Below are 21,399 nucleotides of genomic sequence, written 5' to 3'. Positions count from 1 at the left end.
ACAATTACAATCTTTGATAACTAAGAAAAGAAATAAACCTCAGCCAGGTGAAAGACTTATATGCTGAGAACTACAAAACATTAATAAAAGAAACTGAAGATGATTCAAAGAAAGGGAAAGATAGCCCACGCTCTTGGACTGGAAGAATTAATATTGTTTAAATGGCCACACTACCCAAAGCAATCTGCAGATTTGATGTACTCCCCATCAAATTTTTGTGACTTTTTTTTTTTAACAGAACTAGAACAAATAGTCCTAAAATTAATATGAAACCATAAAAGATGCAGAATTGCCAAAGTAATCCTGAGGAAAAAGAACAAAGCAAGAGGCATAACTCTCCCAGACTTCAGACAATACTACCAAGCTACAATAATCAAAACAGTGTGGTCTTGGCACAAAAACAGACATATAGAACAATGGAACAGAATAGAGAGCCCAGAAATAAAACCACACACCTATGGAAAATTAATTTTTGATAAAGGAGGCAAGAATATACAATAAGGGAGAGATAGTCTCTTCAAGTGCAGTTGGAAAAGTTGAACCACCACATGTAAATCAATGAAGTTAGAACATGCCTTTACACCATAATCAAAAGTAAACTCTAAAAGGCTTAAAGACTTAAATAAGAAAAAGCACCATAAAGCTCCTAAAAGCATAGGCAAAACATTCTCTGACATAAATCATACCAATGTTTTCTTAGATCAATCTCTCAAGACAATATAAATAAATGCAAAAATGAACAAATGGGACCTAAACAAACTTATAAGTTTTTGCACAGCAATGGAAACCATAAACAAAATGAAAAGACAAGTCATGAACTGGGGGAAAATGTTTGCAAATGATGTGACCAATAAGGGTTTAATTTCCAAAACACAAACAACTCATATAATTCAATAATAACAACAAAACCCAACCTGATCAAAAAATAGGCAGAAGAGCTAATAGACATTTTTCCAAAGAAGACATACAAATGGCCAATGGGCACACGAAAAGATGTTCATCGTTGCTAATTATTACAGAAATGCAAATCAAAACTACAATGAGGTACTGCTTCACACTGGTCAGAACAGCCATCATTAAAAAGTCTACAAATAATAAATACTGGAGAGAGTATGGAGAAAAGGAACCATTTTACACTGTTGGTGGAAACGTAAGTTGGTGCAGCCGCCATGGAAAATAGCATGGAGGTTTCACAAAAAACTAAAAATAGAGTTGCCATATGAGCCAACATTTCTATTCCTGGGCATAAACCCAGACAAAACTACAATTCAAAAGTTACTTGCACCCCTATGTTCATAGCAGCACTATTTACAATAGCCAAGACATGGAAATAACATAAATGTCCATCTACAGATGAATGGATAAGATGTGGTTGTGTATACATATAATGGAATATTACCCAGCTATTAAAAAGAATGAAATAACGCCATTTGCAGCAACATGGATGGGCCTAGAGAGCATCATACTAAGTGAAACAAGTCAGAAAGAGAAAGACAAATACCATATGCTATCACTTATATGTGGAATCTATATATGACACAAATGAATGTTTCTGTGAAGCAGAAACAGACTCAATGACACAGAGACAGAACAGAGAGAACCCCTTTGTGGTTGTCAAGGGGGCGGGGTAAGGGAAGGAAGAATTGGGAGTTTGGGAACAACAGATGCCAAATATTATATGTAGGATGGATAAACAACAAGGTCCTACTGTATAGCACAGGAAACTACATTCACTATCCCGTGTAAACCATAATGGAAAAGAATATGAAAAAAATATATATACACACATATATGTGTGTACATCTGAGTGACTTTGCTACAAGCAGAAATTAACACAACATTATAAGCCAAATATACTTCAATAAAGGTTTTTTAAAATTTAAAAACTAGACAAAGGCAGGTCCCCAAGAGCAGGCAAGTGCCTCAGTGTTCCAACCTATTTTTGGAATACCCCTCCCCTGAAGGCAGAAATCTGGTCTACTCGCTTCTGTTGAAGAGAGGTTGAGAGTCCAGGCTCAGGCAAAATCCCATGGCTTATTGATTGTGGAAGCATTTTTTAAAAAGTTACAGAATGCATGCAAGAAAGGTAAAGCTGAAGCCTGAGAGGCTTCTACTGGTGAACAAAAAGAAATGGAGGTGGGAAAGGGTGCCTCTACTGTTCAGTCCCTGGGTGGGGAAGATCCTCTGGAGGAGGGCATGGCAACCCCACTCCAGTGTTCTCGCCTGGAGAATCGCATGGAGGGAGGAGCCTGGCGGGCTACAGTCCACAGTGTTGCAAAGAGCTGGACACGACTGAAGCTACTTAGCAGACATGCACACGCTGTCCAAGCTGTCCGTCCTTTCCATCCCCCAACTCTATAAATTATTCAAGTCTCTATAACGCTGCTTTCCTCCAGATTTTTCTGGGCTCCAGAGGTGTCTCAAACAAGTTCTCATAGAATTCATCACTACACAAAATATGGGCCTGGGATGTGCTCCTCTTTTAAGAACTTGAGGCCTCAGGGAGGCAGGTTTGACGGGAGCTCAGTTTAGACCTCTTTGCAGGAAGGGATAAGGTGGCTTCCAGCTTTGGGCAGAGGCTGTCTGGGGTTAAAGGCCAGAGGGAAGAGAGGGCAGTGAGGCCTCAGAGGGAGACAGGGCAGGAGAGGTTCATCCTGGCAGCGTTTGTCTGGGGAGTGGCTGGGTCTTGGGTTTGAGAGCTGAGATGCTCAGAGTTGTGTAACCTTGCCATGACTGTGTCCTTGTGTGTAAAATGGTAACAGTGGCATTTAACCTCAGAGGGCTGAGGGAACACCTGTGGTGATGGATGTGGGAGTGTGTTGTAGTGGAAGAACTGTGAAACAGATGAGTGTCATGGTGATGACTGGGTGCTCCATCCACACCATCGCCTGGGAAATTAACACTTCCGCTCAGCTCCTTGACAGATGCCTGGTTGCCCTATCGTGGTTTTTTCAAAATAATTTTATCTATTTGCTTATTTTTGGCTATGGTGGGTCTTTGTTGCTGCATGCAAGTTTTCTCTAGCTGCAGTGAGCAGGGGCTACTCTCTAGCTGCGGTGCACGGGCTTGCTTCTCATTGTAACTTTTCTTGTTGTGGAGCACAGGCTCTAGGGCACCTGGGCTTCGGTAGTTGTGCATGGGCTCTAGAGCACAGGCTCAATAGCTGTGGCTCGTGGGTTTAGTGGCCTTGAGGCATGTGGGATCTTCAGGATCAAATCCATGTCTTCTGCACTGGCAGGGGGATTCTTTACCACGGAGCCAGCAGGGAAGCCCTGCCCTAGAGCCTGATGCCACTTCCTAATTGGGCTCACGTGGCTGGAGCAGCCTGTGGCCATGGTTCAGGTTCCCTCCCAGTGAGGGGCAGCGAGGGTGACTCTGGCTTTGCCCCCAGGAGAGGCAGATCAGTGGCAGAAGGCTGATCAAGCCAGTGGGCTCTGGAACTTTACTAAGTTCAGATTCTGGCTCTGACACTTCTGGGACCTTGGGCAACTTCTTTTTTTCAGCATCATTGGGGGTAAAATGAACAAACTTTTTGCAAGTCATTTACCAGTCTGTGTCTCAGTTTCCCTATCTGCAAAAAGGGGATTACAATAGTACGTTCTTCTGAGGGTAGGGGTGATGATTAAGTAAATTAACACACATAGTGTTCTTAGGATAGTGCCTGGCCCAGAGGAATTGCTATATAAAAGCTCTAGGCATTTTGATTGTTACATGCAGCTGAATATGAACCTAAGCCCACTGCAAATGGGAGGAAAGAAACTTAAGATTGGGCTTCCCTGGTGGTCCAGTGGTTGAGACTCTGCCTGCCAATGCAGGGGACATGGGTTCCATCCCTGGTCCAGGAAGATTGTACATGCCGAGGAGCTGCTACGCTCAAGTACCACAACTACTGCGCCTGCGTGCCTAGAGCCTGTGCTCCACAAGAGGAGCTGCTACAATGAGAAGCCCTCACGCCGCAAGCAGAGAAAATCTGCGTGTAGCAACCAAGACCCAGCACAGCTAAAAATAAAAGTTAATTGACTAAAAAAAAGAAATGTTAAGATTTACCTGCTCTGTGCCACTTTGGTATTGCTTGCCCTGTTTCACCCTCATACCATCCTAGAAGGTACTCCACGCATGAGGTGAGCAGAGAGAGGCTCAAGAGCTGGTCCTGCTGGCGAGCAGGTGACCCAGTTGGCGAGCATCAAGGCTGAGATTCAGACTCAGGGTCCCTGACTCAGAGCCCATGCTCTCCCTACTCAGCTAGCAGCCTCCACTGAAGGACCACGGGAGTGATGGGAACCAGCATCTACCGGACACCCACGGCGTGCTGGGTCCCTAGACTGTGATGTCACCGTCTCCCCACACAGCAGGTGAAGGTCAGGCACCGCACTTGCTGTCACAGCCCTGCTCCGGACTGTGACTCCGTCCTGCCGGGCTGAGCAGCGGTGCTCACCTGGCCGGGCCCAGCCTGCTCAGCGCCCACTCTCTCCTTTGCATTCCCTATGCCCCTGCTCCCCTGGGCCATCTTTGTCAAAGGCAGAGCCACTGGGGACTCACTCCCTTGGGCCTGTCTCAGGGAATTCATACTCAGAACTTTTAGGAGAGGAGAGAACAATTATTTAGTAGTGTTTTTGGAGAGAACTTTTGAGTTTTGTTTTTCATTTACTCCCAATATTAGTCTTTCTGTTAGCCCCACCTTAAAGTAATTTATTCAAGACATTTTTCTCAACATCTTTCATTTTCCAGACATAATCACATCTCTGGCAGGAATCCCTTCCCCTCCTGGGGTCCATAATTACTCCTGCAGATGGATTATTGGTGCTAAATGACTTAGCGAGGAGATGGCTGGGGAGCGGCCAGGCTGGGTGGGGCTTTGGAGCTTCAGAGCAGGGGTGGCAGGAGGGGAGTGGCTTCTCCTTTGTTCCACACCAAGGCTTGGTGAGGGTGTTAGTGTGGGCTTCCGTCACAGCTCAACTGGTAAAGAATCTGCCTGCAATGCAGGCGATCCTGGTTCGATTCCTGGATCAGGAAGATCCCCTGTAGAAGGGATAGGCTACCCACTCCAGTATTCTTGGGCTTCTCCTGTGGCTCAGCTGGTAAAGAATCCGCCCGCAATGTGGGAAATCTGGGTTCGATCCCTGATCCCTGGGCTGGGAAGTTCCCCCTGGAAGTTCTCCTGGTTCAATTCCTGGGTCAGGAAGATCTGCTGGAGAAGGAAAAGGCTACTCACCCCAGTATTCTGGCCTGGAGAATTCCGTGGATACAGTCCATGGGGTTGCAAAGAGTCGGACACGACTGAGTGACTTTCACTTTCACTTCTGGATTGCTTCCAGCCTTCTCAACAATGTGTCTCATCTCAGATTTACCCCAGACCAAGGACACCAGGCACAGGGCTAGTGCCCCAGTTTGCGGAAGACGAAGTTAAGGCACAGAGATGTTAAGGCCCTTGGGAAGAGTCAAACAGCAAGGAGGTGGAGCCAGGCTGGGGGCCAGGTCTCAGCCCCCGCTGGTCTCCGCTCAGCACTGACTTCCCCCTTCTCACACCGCTGTCCTGAGGCGAGCCTGGCCTTAGAGCCATGAGCCTGCTCGAGGTTCTCACAGGCCAGGTCTCATAACTGCTCTGAACTTGGGTTTCCTCATCCGTGAGATCCAGCCCACCATACTGGCCTTGCTTTCCTCACAGGAGAGCCGTGAGGATTAACAAGCTTAGGTGGGACAGCTAGCTGGGTAAACTGTAAAGTGCCGCCCCACAGGAAGGGAGGGATACTGAAGGTGCCAGCCGTTTGCCCTTGACGACAAAGGGCAGGAAGTCACTAGGCTCCATCTAAGAAATAAAGTGGCTGGGCTTGTCCCACATCCTGGGAAAAGGCCTGAGGAAGCATCAGAGCTAATTATTTACCACAGATCCATAGCCCTCTCCTCTCCAGATAACTTTCCGTTGCGGTTCAAAGTGCAGGTTCTGAGTACAAACAGCTATAGACTCAACTCCTGGAGGCCACTGACCAACTAGAAAAGTTGCTTCAGCTCTCTGAGACTGTTTTTTCATCTGCAAAATGGGGATCCTAACATCCCCTACCTGTAGGGTTGCTGTAAAGATTAAATAAAATGATGTATGAAAAACAAGAAAGCCTGGCCTAGGGTCAGCCACACTCCCTCAGTGCTCCAAATGTGGGCCACCATCACCCCACTCGGCCATCCACTTCCTCCAGACCTTTCGGGGAAGCTCCTCTGACTCATGGCCCAGCCACACCCACCCTCCGGAGTCTGCGGGGAGGCCAGGAGTGGGAGCTGGCAGGGCAAGAAACCCCAACACCGTCAGAAGTTAAAGTGTTAGTTGCTTAGTCATGTCTGATTCTTTGCAATCCTATGGAATGTAGCCTGCCGGGATCCTCTGTCCATGGAATTCTCCAGGCAAGAAGTGGGTAGCCATTCCCTTCTCCAGAGACTTGGACAAAAGGAAAACTGGGAGTGTTTAAGGCCTGTTTAGGGACACCTCAGACCTGCCCCAATAGCTTCTACTGCACTGAGAGAGTTGCAGGCAGCAGGCCTGAGACCCAAGTCCCAGGTCTGACCCCAGTCCTGAGGCCAGTGACGAAGACATGAGGAGCACGGCGGGGAGAAGGTGCTGTGACATGGGGACCGTTTATTTTTCAGAACAGAAGAGTTGGCAGTTTTCCCTAATAAGGCCACAAACCATGGAGTCCCAGAGGGGGAAGGTTGGACTCAGCCTTTGTGACATAAAACCAGTTTTCTCTATTTTGCTCTGTGGATTAATTGCCAACATGATTTAACATGCTGGCAACACCCCCATCCCTCCCTGCCCTGGGAGAAATGAGAAGGTGTCTGCTGATTTGGGGACAGCAAACTCATGAGACAGAGGCGAAGGTGGAAAAAGCATCGGATCGAGAGCTATGTCACTTGCTTCACATCCCAGGTCTGCCAACGATTTGCTCTGTGACCTAAGATAAGTCACATGCCCTGTCTGGACCTCAGTTGCCTCCTTTGTAAAATAAGAGGGTGCACTAGGGAAGCACTGAGCGTTCTTTCAACTCTGCCACTGTGAAGGCTAATTCCTGTTTTGTGCTCACATGGACCAGGAAGGGCAGGTGTGTTTAACCCATTTAAGAGATGGGAAGCTGGGGCTCAGAGAGGCTGAGTACGTTGCCTGAGGTCACACAGATGCTGAGCAGCAGACTTGAGATTCCAGTCCAGACCTGTCTGACCCCACAGTCCACGCCCTTTGCCTCCAGTAAAGAGAAGGGAACCTCAACAACTACTTATTGAACATCCAGTACCCGCCAGGCTTTCCCCTAAGCATCATGATGTCTTATCTAATCCAATCCTAAAAATAATTCTAGAACATAATACCCTTGTTTTATAGATGAAAAAACTAAGGCTTGAGAAGCACAAATAACAGGGCCAAGGCCACTCAGCAGATGACTACAGAGCTAGGGTTTGAGTACTGGACAGTGTGTGTGTGTGTATGTTTATATTTTTGGATCATTCTACTATTCGCCTGTGCTCCTCTGCTCACATACACATGGCAGCTAGAGGGTAAATTCTTCATCCCCAGCTCAGCATCCAGGAAAACCTATTAGTGTAGAAATTAGGAAGCTAGTCAATGGTAAGGGGCAGGGGATGAGAAGCTAGTTTCCCAGGCACAGGGCTAATCGTATAGAGACCTCCGTCTGACGAAGAACAAAACAATTACAACAGGAAATGCACACACACTATACACACGTCACCTGGCTCTAATTTTCAGTCAACCTTCTTTTCTGGCCCCGTAGCTGCCCTTGCCCCCTAGTTTCAGCTTGGGAGCCATACAAGAGGCAGACATGCACTTCACCCAGCTGGTGGGGGCCGTGTGTGCACGGGGGGATGGTGACGTCTTTAAAGGACATAGGAAACCTCAGAGGAAAATTCAGTCACTGCTCCACTGATCTGGATTTTCGTAATTCTCACCCCTCTCCTGCCTTCACCAGCCTGAGTGGCTGAGGTTTGCATATGACCTACCGACAGCACAGAGAAAGGGGAGAAAAATGGGGAAACGAGTTTGTTCGTTTGGGTGATGGAGTGCCCGTTCCCCTTGCCAGCATGCAGGGTTCAATAACAGCAGACAGGGCTTCAAAAAATTGCAGCATAAATAGATGAGCCCTTTAAGGTAATAGAAATTCTGTCATCCAGGGGAGAAATATAGGCCTTGAGTCCCAGGGGAGGGGACACCAGGCCCCCCTCCCCCTTCTCCCACACTCCCTGTCCCCATTATAGCCTGAGCTAAAACGGAGCATCTGTGTGAGGAATGACCAGAAGGTCCCTTATCTCCCAGCCACACGGGTTCGATGGGGGGAGGAGGTCTGGGAAATCAAGTCTTTGTAGCTCTGGCAGTGACCTCACAGGCTGTTCACTCCAGGCACCAACGTGGCAGCAATTAGTTTTAGAGCAGCGGAGAAGGCTTCATCAGGCTGGCCACCTAGGTGAGGCCTTAATTAAGGAAAGCTGGTCAACGGAGGAGCGTGGAGGGGCCGAGGAGCCGGTCTTCTCCCCGCTGTGATGAGAAAGTCTATTCTTGGTTCTGCAGCTGTCCCTGGGAACCCTGGAGTCCTTTGGAATGCTGCCGCTCCCAGCCGGGAGGAAGTTTCAGCTCTGCTCTTCCCCTCACTTCCATTTCCACCTGTACTGCCCAACAGGGGACTCTGGCCAGGACCAGTCAACCTCTTCAGGTGGGGGACCCCTTTGGATAAATAACAACAAAATAGCAGTGGCAGCATGCACAACAGTGGTGATGAAAATAGCTAATACTTGTTGCAGGATGACTAATATGCCAGGTATTCTAGTTATTTTATATGTATGAATTAATTTAATCAGCCCAGTAACTCACTGGACTTTATTATTATTACCCTTTCACATACGAGAAAACAGAGGCACGGAAAGGTTGTATGTTGCCCAAGGTCACACAACTAATATTCAGCAAAGCTGCTATTTGAAGGCAGAGACGCTCCCTTCCAGCATCTCTGAGTAACACCATTCCACAGTATTGCTGAGGTAGAAACTTACATCCTTTGCCCAGCGAACCTGGAATTGATGTTGGGGGCTAGCTGCTCCAGGCCCCCTGCAGCTGCCTGTTTATCTGATGTGCAGAGAAGCCCATGGGTAGACTTAAGCTCCCACCCTGCTGGCAAGCCCCTTTGGAAATGCCATGAATTTCCTTCCTATAAAGGTCAGTTCTGGAATTTCTGCTACGGGCATTTCATCACTCTTCCCAAGATTTGTATTCATTTCAAAGTGTACTGAGCAAGATATTCATGTGGTAGGCATGCACTGGGGAAGGCAGCAGAAGGCTGGAGGGATTCAGACTCTGAGCCACATGCTGTGGGAACAGAGGAGATGGAAGGGTAATTCTAAAGTGAGGAATATTCAGGGAACACCTTGTGGAAAAGGCAGCCTTTGACTTTAGCCTGAGAGGTTGGGAAGGATTTTCACAGACTGAGATAAGGATAGTGGGGGAGGGTGTCCCAGGAAGAGGGAAAAGCTTGAAAAAATGGCATAGGTGGAGTCCTGAAGCAGACACTGTTTGGGGAAAAGTGAATGTGTGTGGCCACAGTGCAGGTTTGTGGCAAGGAGCAGGAGATGAGGTCAGGGTGAGCTAACTAGTTTTAAGGGTAACTTACAAGGACTGAGGTTTGATCTTTATTTGGTGGGTATGAGAAGCCATGGAGGGGGTGATGAGATCCCCACCTTCCAAGTGGATGGAAACCTCCACTTAGTCCCCTCAACGACCATTCAGAGAGACTCCCCTCACTTGGTGAATCATCCCTCACTCGGACAGTCCCAGGACTCTGCCACCTTGAGGCCCCTGACCTGTGGCCCTCACTCCACATTCCCCTACCCCAGTTCACCCAGGTGCTCTGGCTGGGTGAAGACCCCGGGTTCTAATGAAGCAAGAACAGCTCACAGGGACTGTCCGAGGCGCTGAACCAACGCCACACCCAATTTTAAACACTGCCATTTTAACGATGAGCTCCTACACCATGGTTTCTGTTGGGTAGAGAACTTCATTTCCACTTTACAGATGAGAAATGGAAGCTTCCAAAGTGAGAAGAACCAGAGCGAGAAACTTGGTTTCTTGCCTTTCAGCCCAGGGCTCTTTCCTCTCACTCTGCAGCCTCAATGTAGTACAGCAATTCACACCCCAAGTGATTCCATTGCTGCTGCCAAGCTAACATGGAAAATGCCCAGACTCTCTGCCCACTTCCATCCTTATGTTCATTTCCCTATGCATTGAAATGTATGTCCATGCTGCAGTGCATCCTGAGACTGACCATTCAGGGTAACCCACAGGTGCTTGAGTGGACCTGCTTGGGACAGCAGCTGTGCATACGTATGCCTCTGTTGCATTGAGAATGCATGGGCATAACTCATCCTGACATTCTCCTTGGAAGGGAGTGCTGGGCTTGAGGGAAGCAATGTTTCCCTACACTCTCAGAGTTCACCAATAATCACTGGGCCTCTACTGTGTTTTAGGCACTAAGCCATGAACTTTCCATTTGAAGATTCTCACTCTCCTCTGAATAGTTGAGGAAATTCAGACGTAGGCAGGATAAGTGACCTACTAATAGGAATAGTAGGGACTGGCGCTCCAAGATTTGAACCCAAATTTGCGTAGTTCCATGGTGACCCATCAATCAAAGTCCGTCATCTAATAGAGGAGAGTTGTGGTGGCTCCCACCACTGCAGGCTTTGTGATCCCGCACAAGTCACACATCCTCTTTGAACTTCAGCTCATTCTCAAGCTGAAGAACGCGAAAGTGCACTTCTGTAGGGTGCTTGTGAGGAACAGAGATGAAGCATGTGGCGGGTACTCAGTAAGCGTTTGCTGCTAATGTGAATATGACTATTATTGGGCACAAGCTCTGAGAAGGCTGGATGGGCATCCACACACCCAGCAACTCCTCAAGTTCTTGGCAGAGAAAATATCCAGTGTTCTAGGAAGGAAGGAGAAAGAGTGGGAGGACAAGAACACCCCAAGTGCCAGATGGGCTTGTTTCTGCCCCATATTCTTATGGCCTCAAAGGGTGGGGAGCACCTGGCTGGATCAGGCATGTCACTGGGCTCCCAGAGGTGATTCAGTACTCCTCACCCCTCATGTTTATGATGAACCTGAGGCCATTCTTAGCCCTCAGAGACTCTGCCTTCACAAACGGATTCCAACATCCTCCCTTGGCAAGAAGAGCTCTGCTGTGAGAGGACAGCTGAGGATACGGCCTCACATTCACTGCCCTGCTGGCTACTCACACCCAACAGACAGGACTAATGCAACTCTCACCTTGCAGATGAGGACACTGAGGCCCAGCAAGGTAAAGCAACATGCCCAAGGTTATTGAGCCAAGGCTCAATGTCTCCCAACTCTCAGAAAAGGGCTTTTTAAATGAGTCTCATCATGCAAAATGCCAGGCTGAATGAAGCACAAGCCAGAATCAAGATTGCCAGGAGAAATATCAGTAACCTCAGCTATGCAGATGACACCACCCTTATGGCAGAAAGTGAAGAACTAAAGAGCCTCTTGATGAAAGTGAAAGAGGAGAGTGAAAAAGTTGGCTTAAAACTCAACATCCAGAAAACTAAGATCAAGGCATCTGGTCCCATCACTTCATGGCAAATAGATGGGGAAACAATGGAAACAGTGACAGACTTTATTTTTTTGGGTTCCAAAATCACTGCAGATGGTGACGGCAGCCATGAAATTAAAAGACGCTTGATCCCTGGAAGAAAAGCTATGACCAACCTAGACAGCATACTAAAAAGCAGAGACATTACTTTGCCGACAAAGGTCCATCTGGTCAAAGCTATGGTTTCTCCAGTAGTCAGGTATAGATGTGAGAGGTGGACTATAAAGAAAGCTAAGTGCTGAAGAATTGATGCTTTTGAACTATGGTGTTGGAGAAGACTCTTGAGAGTCCCTTGGACTTCAAGGAGATCCAACCAGTCCATCCTAGAGGAAATCAGTCCTGAATATTGATTAGAAGGACTGATGCTGAAGCTGAAACTCCAATACTTTGGCCACCTGATGCGAAGAGCTGACTCATTTGAAAATACCCTGATGCTGGGAAAGACTGAAGGTGGGAGGAGAAGGGGATGACAGAGGATGAGATGGTTGGATGACATCACTGACTCGATGGACGTGAGTTTGAGCAAGCTCCGGGAGTTGGTGATGGACAGGGAAGCCTGGTGTGCTGCAGCCCATGGGGTCACAAAGAGTTGGACACGACTGAGTGACAGAACTGAACTGAATGAGTCTCAAATTAATTGCCCATCCTAAAACTCTTTCAAGGAAAAAGGCAGGTGCATAAATTCACAAACCAAACAACAAATATAGGCATTGCTAATTATCATTGACTGTGGGATGTTTCAGGGAGGGTCTCAGCCAAGTCTGTTCAACGAATTACCCTGATCCCCGACCCTGACCAGAGTTGACTAACGGCAGGAAACTGGATTCATTCAGAAGCTGGGGTGAGGGCAACAGTTTGGTTTCCCCCTCTCTGGGAACCTGGTGTGTGCAGGAATGAGTCATGCTGGATGAGAGCAACTGACTCTTATAATCACATGGAGCAGCTCCTGCTCATCCCCCGACAGGGCCCTGGAAGAGCCTTTGCAGGTACAGTGAGGCTGGACAGGAGGAGATGGATGGAAATCCACGGGATGTCAGCAGGGCTCCTTGGCTCACAATTTGTCTCAGCCCTGAGCCCCAGGCAGGTGGGACTCCACATGGAGATGACTCCTACAAGTGCCAAGTCTCCCAAAGTTCAAGGGCAGTCTGTTAATTTAATCCCAGATGAAAGCAAGAGAGACAGTAGCCTGGCCTCCAAACTGCTGGAGCCCTGACCTGGGGGCGTTCATCCCCCACCCCCACACACTCACTGTTTGCAGACGATGAGCTAGGACCCTGGGAGGGGCAGCCACTTGCCCAAAATCTAGAACTGCCCTGGTAGTTGAGCCGGGACGGGGTCTGCAGGTCCTCTGCTCTCTGCTGCAGTCACTTCACTCCAACTTCAGTCACCTGATCACTCACCCAGGTGAGACTTTTAATCCCAAACAACCATTCTCTCCTACCCAAACCCCAAACCTTGAGCACTCCATTTTTCTATGGAAGTTGTGAAAAAATAGGTGCAAAAACAGTGGAAACAGTGGCAGACTTTACTTCTTTGGGCTCCAAAATCACTGCAGATGGTGACTGCAGGCATGAAATTAAAAGACACTTACTCCTTGGGAGGAAAGTTATGACCAACCTTGACAGCATATTAAAAAGCAAAGATGTTACTTTGCCAACAAAGGTCCGTTTAGTCAAGGCTACGGTTTTTCCAGTAGTCATGTATGGACGTGAGTGTTGAACTATAAAGAAAGCTGAGCATGGAAGAATTGATGCTTTTGAACTGTGGTGTTGGAGAAGACTCTTGAGAGTCCCTTGGACTGTAAGGAGATCCAACCAGTCCATCCTAAAGGAGATCAGTCCTGGGTGTTCATTGGAAGGACTGATGCTGAAGCTGAAACTCCAGTACTTTGGCCATCTGATGCGAAGAACTGACTCATTTGAAAAGACCCTGATGCTGGGAAAGATGGAAGGTGGGAGGAGAAGGGGACAACAGAGGATGAGATGTTTGGATGGCATCACTGACTCAATGGACATAAGTCTGAGTAAACTCCGGGAGTTGGTGATGGACAGGGAGGCCTGGAGTGCTGCAGTCCATGGGGTCGCAAAGGGTCGGACATGACTGAGCGACTGAACTGAACTGTGAAACAAGCTCACACCAATAAAGGTAAATGAGAGAGGAAACCTGCAGAAGGACAGATCTCTTTCTCTTCTGAAGATGTCACTGGAATCATTTTCATCTAGTCTGACCTGCCTTGGGGAAAAGAAGGGGGGCGCTGAACAGAACTTTGTTCTATAGACGAGGGGAATCCTGCCCACAAAAGACAGCGCCACAGGCAAACCTGCCCTCTCACATCATCACAAGGGCTTCCTTGCAGGCCTTTGGATCACCTTGGCAGTGCACTGGCTTCAACCAGACCACACCATATCAAATGTATCGGCATCTCCAGGAGGGCGGCCCAGGCGTCAGTGTTTGTAAAGCTCCCCAGGTGATTACAGTGGGTAGCCCCAACTGAGCACCATCCCCTTCCTACACAAAGCAGCACTGGCATCACCGGGGAGCATGTTAGAAATGCAGAACCGCAGGCCCTTCCTTGGTTCTACTGCATCAGAACCTACACTTAACAAGGTCCCCGGGTGGTTTCAGAGCTCACTAAGGTCTAAGAAGCACTGAGCGAAGGTACTCCATATAGCCCGTTTCTACACCTAACAGCAGCATTGCAAGGCAGGTGTCCCATTCCACAGGTCAGGAAACTGATCCTGAGAGAGGTTAACCCACTGACCCCGGGTCACACATTTGGTGAGTAGCCAAGATGTGACCCCAGACTGGTTCCAAAGGCCTGACTTTGGACTACGCAAACCACTTCCTACAGCACAAAAATATGACCACAAAAAATATGACCACGGGGGTCCCCTGAATGTTTGGGTTCTCACACTCACTGAGCATGCACCACCTTTGAACAGGATTCCACTTGCAATGTCAAGTTCCCTGGAATCAAACTTCAAAAAGACCAGCATAATTCATGAGGAAATACAAATAGTAAACAAACACGTAGGGAAAAGGTTTTACTCTCCCTAGTAATCAGAGAAATGCAAATTAGAGCAATATTGAGGAGCCATTTTCTAGCTATATAATTAGCAAAAATTAAAACAAGAAAAGAATGTCAGCAGAGTTGTTTTGAAATAGGTGCATGCATACACGACTGGTGGCAGTCTAGATTTATATAACCCTTGAGGAGAATAATCTGGCAACATCCATCAAGAGCCATAAATATATTATGCCCACTGACCCTGGGAAGTCACCCTAAGGAAATAATTCAACAGGAGGGGAAAAGCCTTTGGTAGGAAGATGCTCAGTGCACATGTGTTATGAACTTGGGAAACAACTCAGTATTCAGCACTAAAGGAATGGCTGAGGATCCCGGGGGTCCATCAACTCCTGCTGTGTTATGCAACCACTAAAAATGGATAATCAAGAAGCCCCAGCAGCAAGCGTGGGTGAAATAAAGCAAAATACAAAGTCTTGTGGTTATTATGTGCTCTGTGGTTATTAGGACGGGAAAATACTATGGACGTAGGATATGGACAGGCAGGAGCTGGGTACAAAGGAGACAACGGTGTTTCAGGGTGAGGAGACAATGGAAAGACACCTTCCTTCCATTACATTTTGTAGTTGCAAACCTCAGCAGAACTGGCCTTTGAGAACAGCCGTGGCAGCTGTCTGGTCATAGCCTCTGAGTGGCCCATGGAGACACTCGTTCATTCTTCATCCCTGGGCACAGGGCCGCGCTCCCTGACTCCACCCAGAAGTGGGAGAAGCTGGCCCCTCTCCTCTGTGGGGGCAGGGGTGGGCAGAGAGGCCATGGGAGCCCCCGCCCATCTTACCATGAAGCCCGGGGCACAAGTGCAGCTCCCCGTGATGCTGTGGCAGTCGGCACCGTTCTGACAGGTGCAAGGCAGCTGGCAGCCATCACCATAGTAGCCAACGGGGCAGGACTCATTGCAGCGGTAGCCAGACCACCCCGGCTGGCAGGTGCAAGCTCCAGTCACGGGGTGGCAGCTGAATAGATGAGAGGAGGAGGAGAGGATAGTCTGGTCAGGAATGAGGCCATGTCCCACCCTCTGCCCACCCCAAGTCTGGTCTGCCCTGGTGTAGGATCGAAGCGCCTCTGATGTTAAACTGCTTAATGTTTTTATTTTATTTTTTATTATTTATTTGGCTGCACTTTGTCTTAGCTGCAGCATGCAGGATCTTTAGTTGCACCTTGTGGGATCTAGATCTCTGACCAAGGATCAAACCCAGGCCCCCTGCATTGGGAGCATGGAGTCTTAGCCACTGAACCCTGAGGGAAGTCCCTTTTGCTTTTTTTTTAAAAAAATTTTAGCTTAATGTTTTGTTTATTTGTCAGAACATGCCACGGTTACACGGTCTTATAAGCCCAAGAAACAGAGGCTCATAATTATTAGAAAGTTTACCTAAAGTTACACTGCTAGGAAATGCAAAATCAGGATTAGATGTAGGTCTCCTGACCCCCAAACAAGTGCTCTTTATAATACAAATACAGAGACCAGAGCAGGAGGCGGCCTTTGCAGGTCCTTCCCTTGTGTGCTGTGAGGTTCAGAGCTTCACCCACTCTGCACCCAAAGCAGATGCCCCGTGTGTGGGCAGGCACTGGGGGGCTGCACTGAGGCCCGGTGGGTCTGTATACTGTAGGTGCTTACTGAGCATTTGCCGAGTTAAAATGGAACCTCTCGGCAGACGTAGCCTCCCCTCTCTGGCAAAGTCTGTATTGGAGAGGACACCCTCCATTCATGCAGTGCTAGGGCTCTTTAAGACTGAGCAAGATCATCTCCATCCCTGGTCTGGCTAGGCCAGAGAAAGAACCCTTGGCTGGAGGTAAGGGCTGCCTGGTACAACCTCTAGAGAGATGGGCAACCTCTGGCTGGGAGAGTCTGATCCAATAGCCAATATGCATTCACGTTAGAGGAGATGCTGAGTGTGGTGACCATCTTCTTCTTAGAGTCTCTGTGGGGAGTGTAATTGACTGATATCCCCACCTACTGTGTCTGAAATCCAGATAATCTACCTAAAGTCACATTGCAAGGAATTGCAAAATCAGGATTGGACACAGGTCTCCTGACTCTCAAACAAGTGCTCTTTACAGTACAAATCCACAGAGAACAAAGCAGGAGGCTTTGTTTTCTCCACAGTCACATTTCCCCCAGGCTCCTCTCAGCCAGAGCACAGCGGTATTATATTAAGGTCGACATATTCCTGGGAAGTCTGGGACTCCTCTGATGGGCAGTTTGGCTGAAAGACTCCCCATCATGTGAAACTTTCTTTGAACTGTGCTTCAGTTTAACACTTTGCATCTAGCCTTCCTTCCTCCTCTGTTTCCTTCACACAGGTCAGATCTGCCTTACAGTCGATGCTTTTCTAGCCTCCCTAGCTCCTTCCCCATTTTCCCTCACGGCTGTGTTCCCAGTAAAACCTCTTGCATTTGGCATCTGCTTCTGTGGGGGAGAACCCCGACTGACACTGTGGAGAAGATGCTGGATGCTAGAGACAAGACTTTTGGATTTCCGGTGTCATCTGCTTCCCCGCTGTGGAGTCCAGTGCAAGGGCTGTGGTTGAAAGGCGCACTCTGGGCTGGCAGGAGGAGCCTACATACAGATCTCGGTTCTGCTAAGTTCCACACAGGTTATGGGCCTCGTCTCCCTGGGGCGTTGGTGGATCCCCAGTGCCAGGCTCATCGGCACTGCCCAATTAGGAATTCGGGAATGAATAGCACTTTTACTACCAGTAATTATTTTCTCTCTGCTGACTTGTTTATCATCTGTCTCCCCACCAGGTGGCAGCTCCCTGGTGGGGGGTGGTGTCTGTCTCTTTCACTTCTGCATCCTACCCCAGTGGCCAGCAGTGTCCCTGGCACCGGGAAGATACTTAATACGTATTTGGCAAATGAATTAATGAACAAACTAATTGCGTGAAGCTCAGCCAAGCCAATTCTCCTCTGGGAGCTCTGATTTTCTCATGGAAAATGAGGGATGGACAGGAGCAGACAGTTCCTGAATGGTAAGTACAAGTAGCTAAAAATCATTTTGGAAAATGTTTAGTTTCATTAATTAATTGTTCAAGTTAAAACAACAACTGGATATCACGTTTTCTCTATCGAAAAGGTAAAGTTTCTTTATTATTATTATTTTAAATGGACAATACTCAATGCTCGTAAAGGTTTCTAGAAAACAATTTGGGGTTGTGTATCAGGAGTCCTAAAAATATTCAGACCCTTTGGTCTTGTAATTCCATTTCTAAGAATCTATCCTAAGGAAACGATCACAGTTGTGGAGAAAGATTTATGCATGGAGATGTTCCCCGAAGCATTATTTATAACAGTGGAAAATTGAAGTAATTTAAATAATAATAAATAATATGTGACTAGGCTATTAAAACACCAGACACTTTACACCTATATTTCTAATCTTCAAGTAAGCCTGTGAGTTAGGCATTAGTGCCTCTATTTTTCAGATGGCACTTGGAGGTTATATGACTGGCCCAAGGTCACAAAGATAACTCAGTGGCAGCTGGAATTCAAACCCAGGTCTGTCTGGCCATGTTCTAGTCACTGTCTCAAGCTGCCTTTGACACCAGGATACTGGTTAAAAGAATTATGACAATTCATATGAAGGCATGGTAGAGAAGTAGGCAAATGTTTTTCAGCCTATTTAATGGCATAACATAAGGGTAAATGAAATATGCAAACTGTATATCAATACAAAGTCATGATCTAAAATATGAAAAACGTGTGAAACAGACATGGATGAAGAATGAACCAATTACAACAAAATGGTTTCTGTGCTCACCTCTGGGTTGAGAAATTATGAAGGACTCCGAGTTTTTTCTTTAAATTTCTATGTATTCCCTTTCTCAAACTGAGCATCTATTATATTCATAAACAGATAAAAAGCAATAAAATTACAAATATATAGAAAAGAATGTGTGCAAAGGATGGATGTCTGAAGACTTCCTGAGCTTCACGGTTCCCTGGCCCCCACACTGTAAGGGGAAATAGTGGTCTGCACAGCTGCCGCGGGGCAGGGAGCCCCACCTTGGTGGGCCCGACTCTCAGCCAGACAGTTGTGGAGCTCTCCTCTCCGTCATCAACACTTCCAGCAAAGCTCTGAGGCATGGCCTCTCTCAGTTCCAACTTCCCAGGGGCCTCCTCTGAGGTTTTGATTTAGGGTCAGAGGGCCTGGCTCATCCACAGTCATGGAGACTGACATGCTTGGAAGTACTCAAGCATGTGAGCAGGCAGCATTGGCTGCCATGATCAGCTCCGTCCTGCCCTGAAGATTCTGAAGGGTCTCAGGCGCCCTCTTGCCCTCTCTTCAGTAGACTCACTAGTTACAGGTCCTTGCTTTGCTGTGAAGACTACTCTGTGAGAAGCATACTAGAGGAACAGTGAGCTGGCAAACGTTGGCCTCTAAGCCCACCTGCATTTCTACTTTCCGTCTCAGCCCACCGGCGTTTTGGATGCGTAGGGGTATATCTCAACACTAATTTTGCCTTTCACTCTGAGGAACCAGAAAGCTCAAAACCAAATCTGAAATCATTTTTTTTTTCTCTCTCCTTTCATGTCTCTAAAACTCTATGTTTAAAAATATAATTTCTGTTTTCTTGATTTGATTACTTGTTACTTATTATAGAAACTCCAAAAATCCTTTTGGAGAGAGAGTGGGGAACGACCGCTGACTCAGTCATTGACTCAGAAAACTGCCATCACTATGCTCTCAGCGCCTTCGTCACAACTCCCCCTCCATGGTGTCCCCTGCTCTGCCCACCCTGCCACCCCACCACCCCTGCCTGGGGGCAGAGCCATTCCCTTGGGTCACAGGGTGGGCAAAGGACTGCTGGTTCGGCTCAGGCAAAGGTCACAAACACTGACGCTGGTTCACTTGCACAGTTTTTTTTCCCCCTCACCTTTCTCCATTTCCCCCAGACATAGATTAATCACAAGTTAATAGGAGCCGAAAGCTGAACAATACAGGAATCTTTTCAGGGTGGAATTTTCTGCCTTTTTTTCTCCTGGCTGCTCTGAGATTTCTATCAATGCTGCATCTGTTGGCTAAATCAAATCTTTCAAAGGTAATCCACGATCATGGCCGCTGGAATTCGTCTATGACAATCCAATTGTGGCGGGGACATGGACATGGTCTGACACACGGGCGCTCACTTTCTCAAGGTTATTCCTTGATGAAGGAGGGAGGCTGCTTTGTGTGTGCTACAAAGCGTTTACAGAGGGAATAAAGCATTGGGGAATTTCTCTGGCCACTTTTTCCTTCCCAGGGCACTTGGGCTCGACCTCTTTGAAGCGTCCTCTCCAGAGGGGCACAGAGCAGAAAGAGGCTGGGGCGAGTTGAGGAGAGTTTTCTTTGGTCAGGGGTTGGGAGGTCTTTAGCATCCTCCTAAGAAGGATGCTCAGGGCTTTCCTTGCAAGTCGTCTTGGTGGGGCTCTTGCAGAAGCCAGGGGGGCAATGAGGCAAGGCTGCTGAGGACCCCACACTGCATCTTTTGGGGAGCTGAGTAGAAGCTTCACTTGCAAAGACCGCAAGAAAACTTTCACCCTTACTGGGCTGATGAAAGGTGATAGATTGGGAACCTGAGACAGAGGGGGAAAGTACACATATCAGGACACTGGCTCAGACACAGGTAGTTCTAAGGCCAGGATCCAGGGGTCCCAGACCCACCAAAACCTGCAGCTTAACTGCCTTAGGAGTAGGAGTCCTAGAGTCATTCCTCTGCTTTTCTTAGATCCCAAGAGAAGGCTCTAGAATGGGACAAAGGCTCACGAGAAGAGAGGAGTGACCTGTGTCCACACAGAGGAAGACAACTGTTCTCTGTGTCCCTGAGAACAAAGCCAAGTGCAGCAAGAGAGGGGTTGAGTGAGATCGGAGGTTCTCCACCGTGGGCAGTCCTGCCTCTCCCTACCCCATCCAGGTGTCAGGACTTGGGGTCGGGGTCGTGCTACTGGCATCTATGCTGCTAAACATCCTGCAATGCGCAGGACAGCCGTCCATGACAAAGAATTATCCAGCGCAAAACATCCATAGTGGCAAGGCTGGGAAATTTCTAGTTAGACCAAATAAAAACTTGGTGGGTGCTGGGGGCTCAGTCACTGGGGCAGTGTGCCAGGAGAAAGCCGTGAAACGTTAGAGCTTGGGCAGAAGCACCCTAGAGGAATGGGCTGTTGAAGATGAGGTCAGTGGTTCTTTTTCCTGAAGGTCCGCTCTGTGCCAGGCGCCGTGCAGCGCTGAGGCTGCAGAGGTGGGCCAGCCCGCGCTGTGACAACGCTCCCGAAAGGAGGCGGTCAAGTAGACCCGGAGGAACCCGGCCTGGGGGCCTGGCTGCCAGGAGCCCTGGGAACCCCCACGCCTGAGAAGTGCTGCTGCTCCCAGCCCCTGAAACGTGACACGTGTTAAAGAGAGTAAAGCAAATAATCATCAATATTGAATGGGCTGAGATTAGCGGCAGCGAAGAGGGAGTCCTTTCAGATTAATAATGCATTGAGGACTCCTTCAGAGGAGGGGTAAATTATGCAGGGCACGCTTGCTCGGGCACGGGAAGAAAACAATAGCTCTTTAATTTGGGGGTTAGTTGGATCTCCAAGGCAGGGACTATTCCTGCATTGGATCTCAGCGACAGTCTTGCTTCCTGTCCCTGACACGGACCTCCCTTGGCTTCCCTGCAGAGCAGGCTTGCTGGAGGGGGGGGG

General features: G+C 48.1%; 1 protein-coding gene across 17 annotated transcripts in view; it reads right to left on the bottom strand.

Moving 5' to 3' along the window:
• Nucleotides 1-21,399, bottom strand: part of MEGF11 (multiple EGF like domains 11) — a 377,432-nt gene that overhangs the window by 48,499 nt on the left and 307,534 nt on the right. For all 17 annotated transcript variants that reach the window (XR_006343947.1, XR_006343948.1, XR_006343949.1 and 14 more), the window contains exon 10: nucleotides 15,512-15,686. Coding sequence is in view for 14 of the 17 variants with exons in the window: in XM_043919854.1 (XP_043775789.1) it covers nucleotides 15,512-15,686 (175 nt within the window). In the remaining 3 variants the exon portion in view is untranslated. The remainder of the gene's footprint in view (nucleotides 1-15,511; nucleotides 15,687-21,399) is intronic.

Source organism: Cervus elaphus, chromosome 12, assembly GCF_910594005.1.
Source record: "Cervus elaphus chromosome 12, mCerEla1.1, whole genome shotgun sequence".
Lineage (NCBI taxonomy): Eukaryota > Metazoa > Chordata > Mammalia > Artiodactyla > Cervidae > Cervus > Cervus elaphus.
This window is presented reverse-complemented; position numbering and strand designations above follow the sequence as displayed.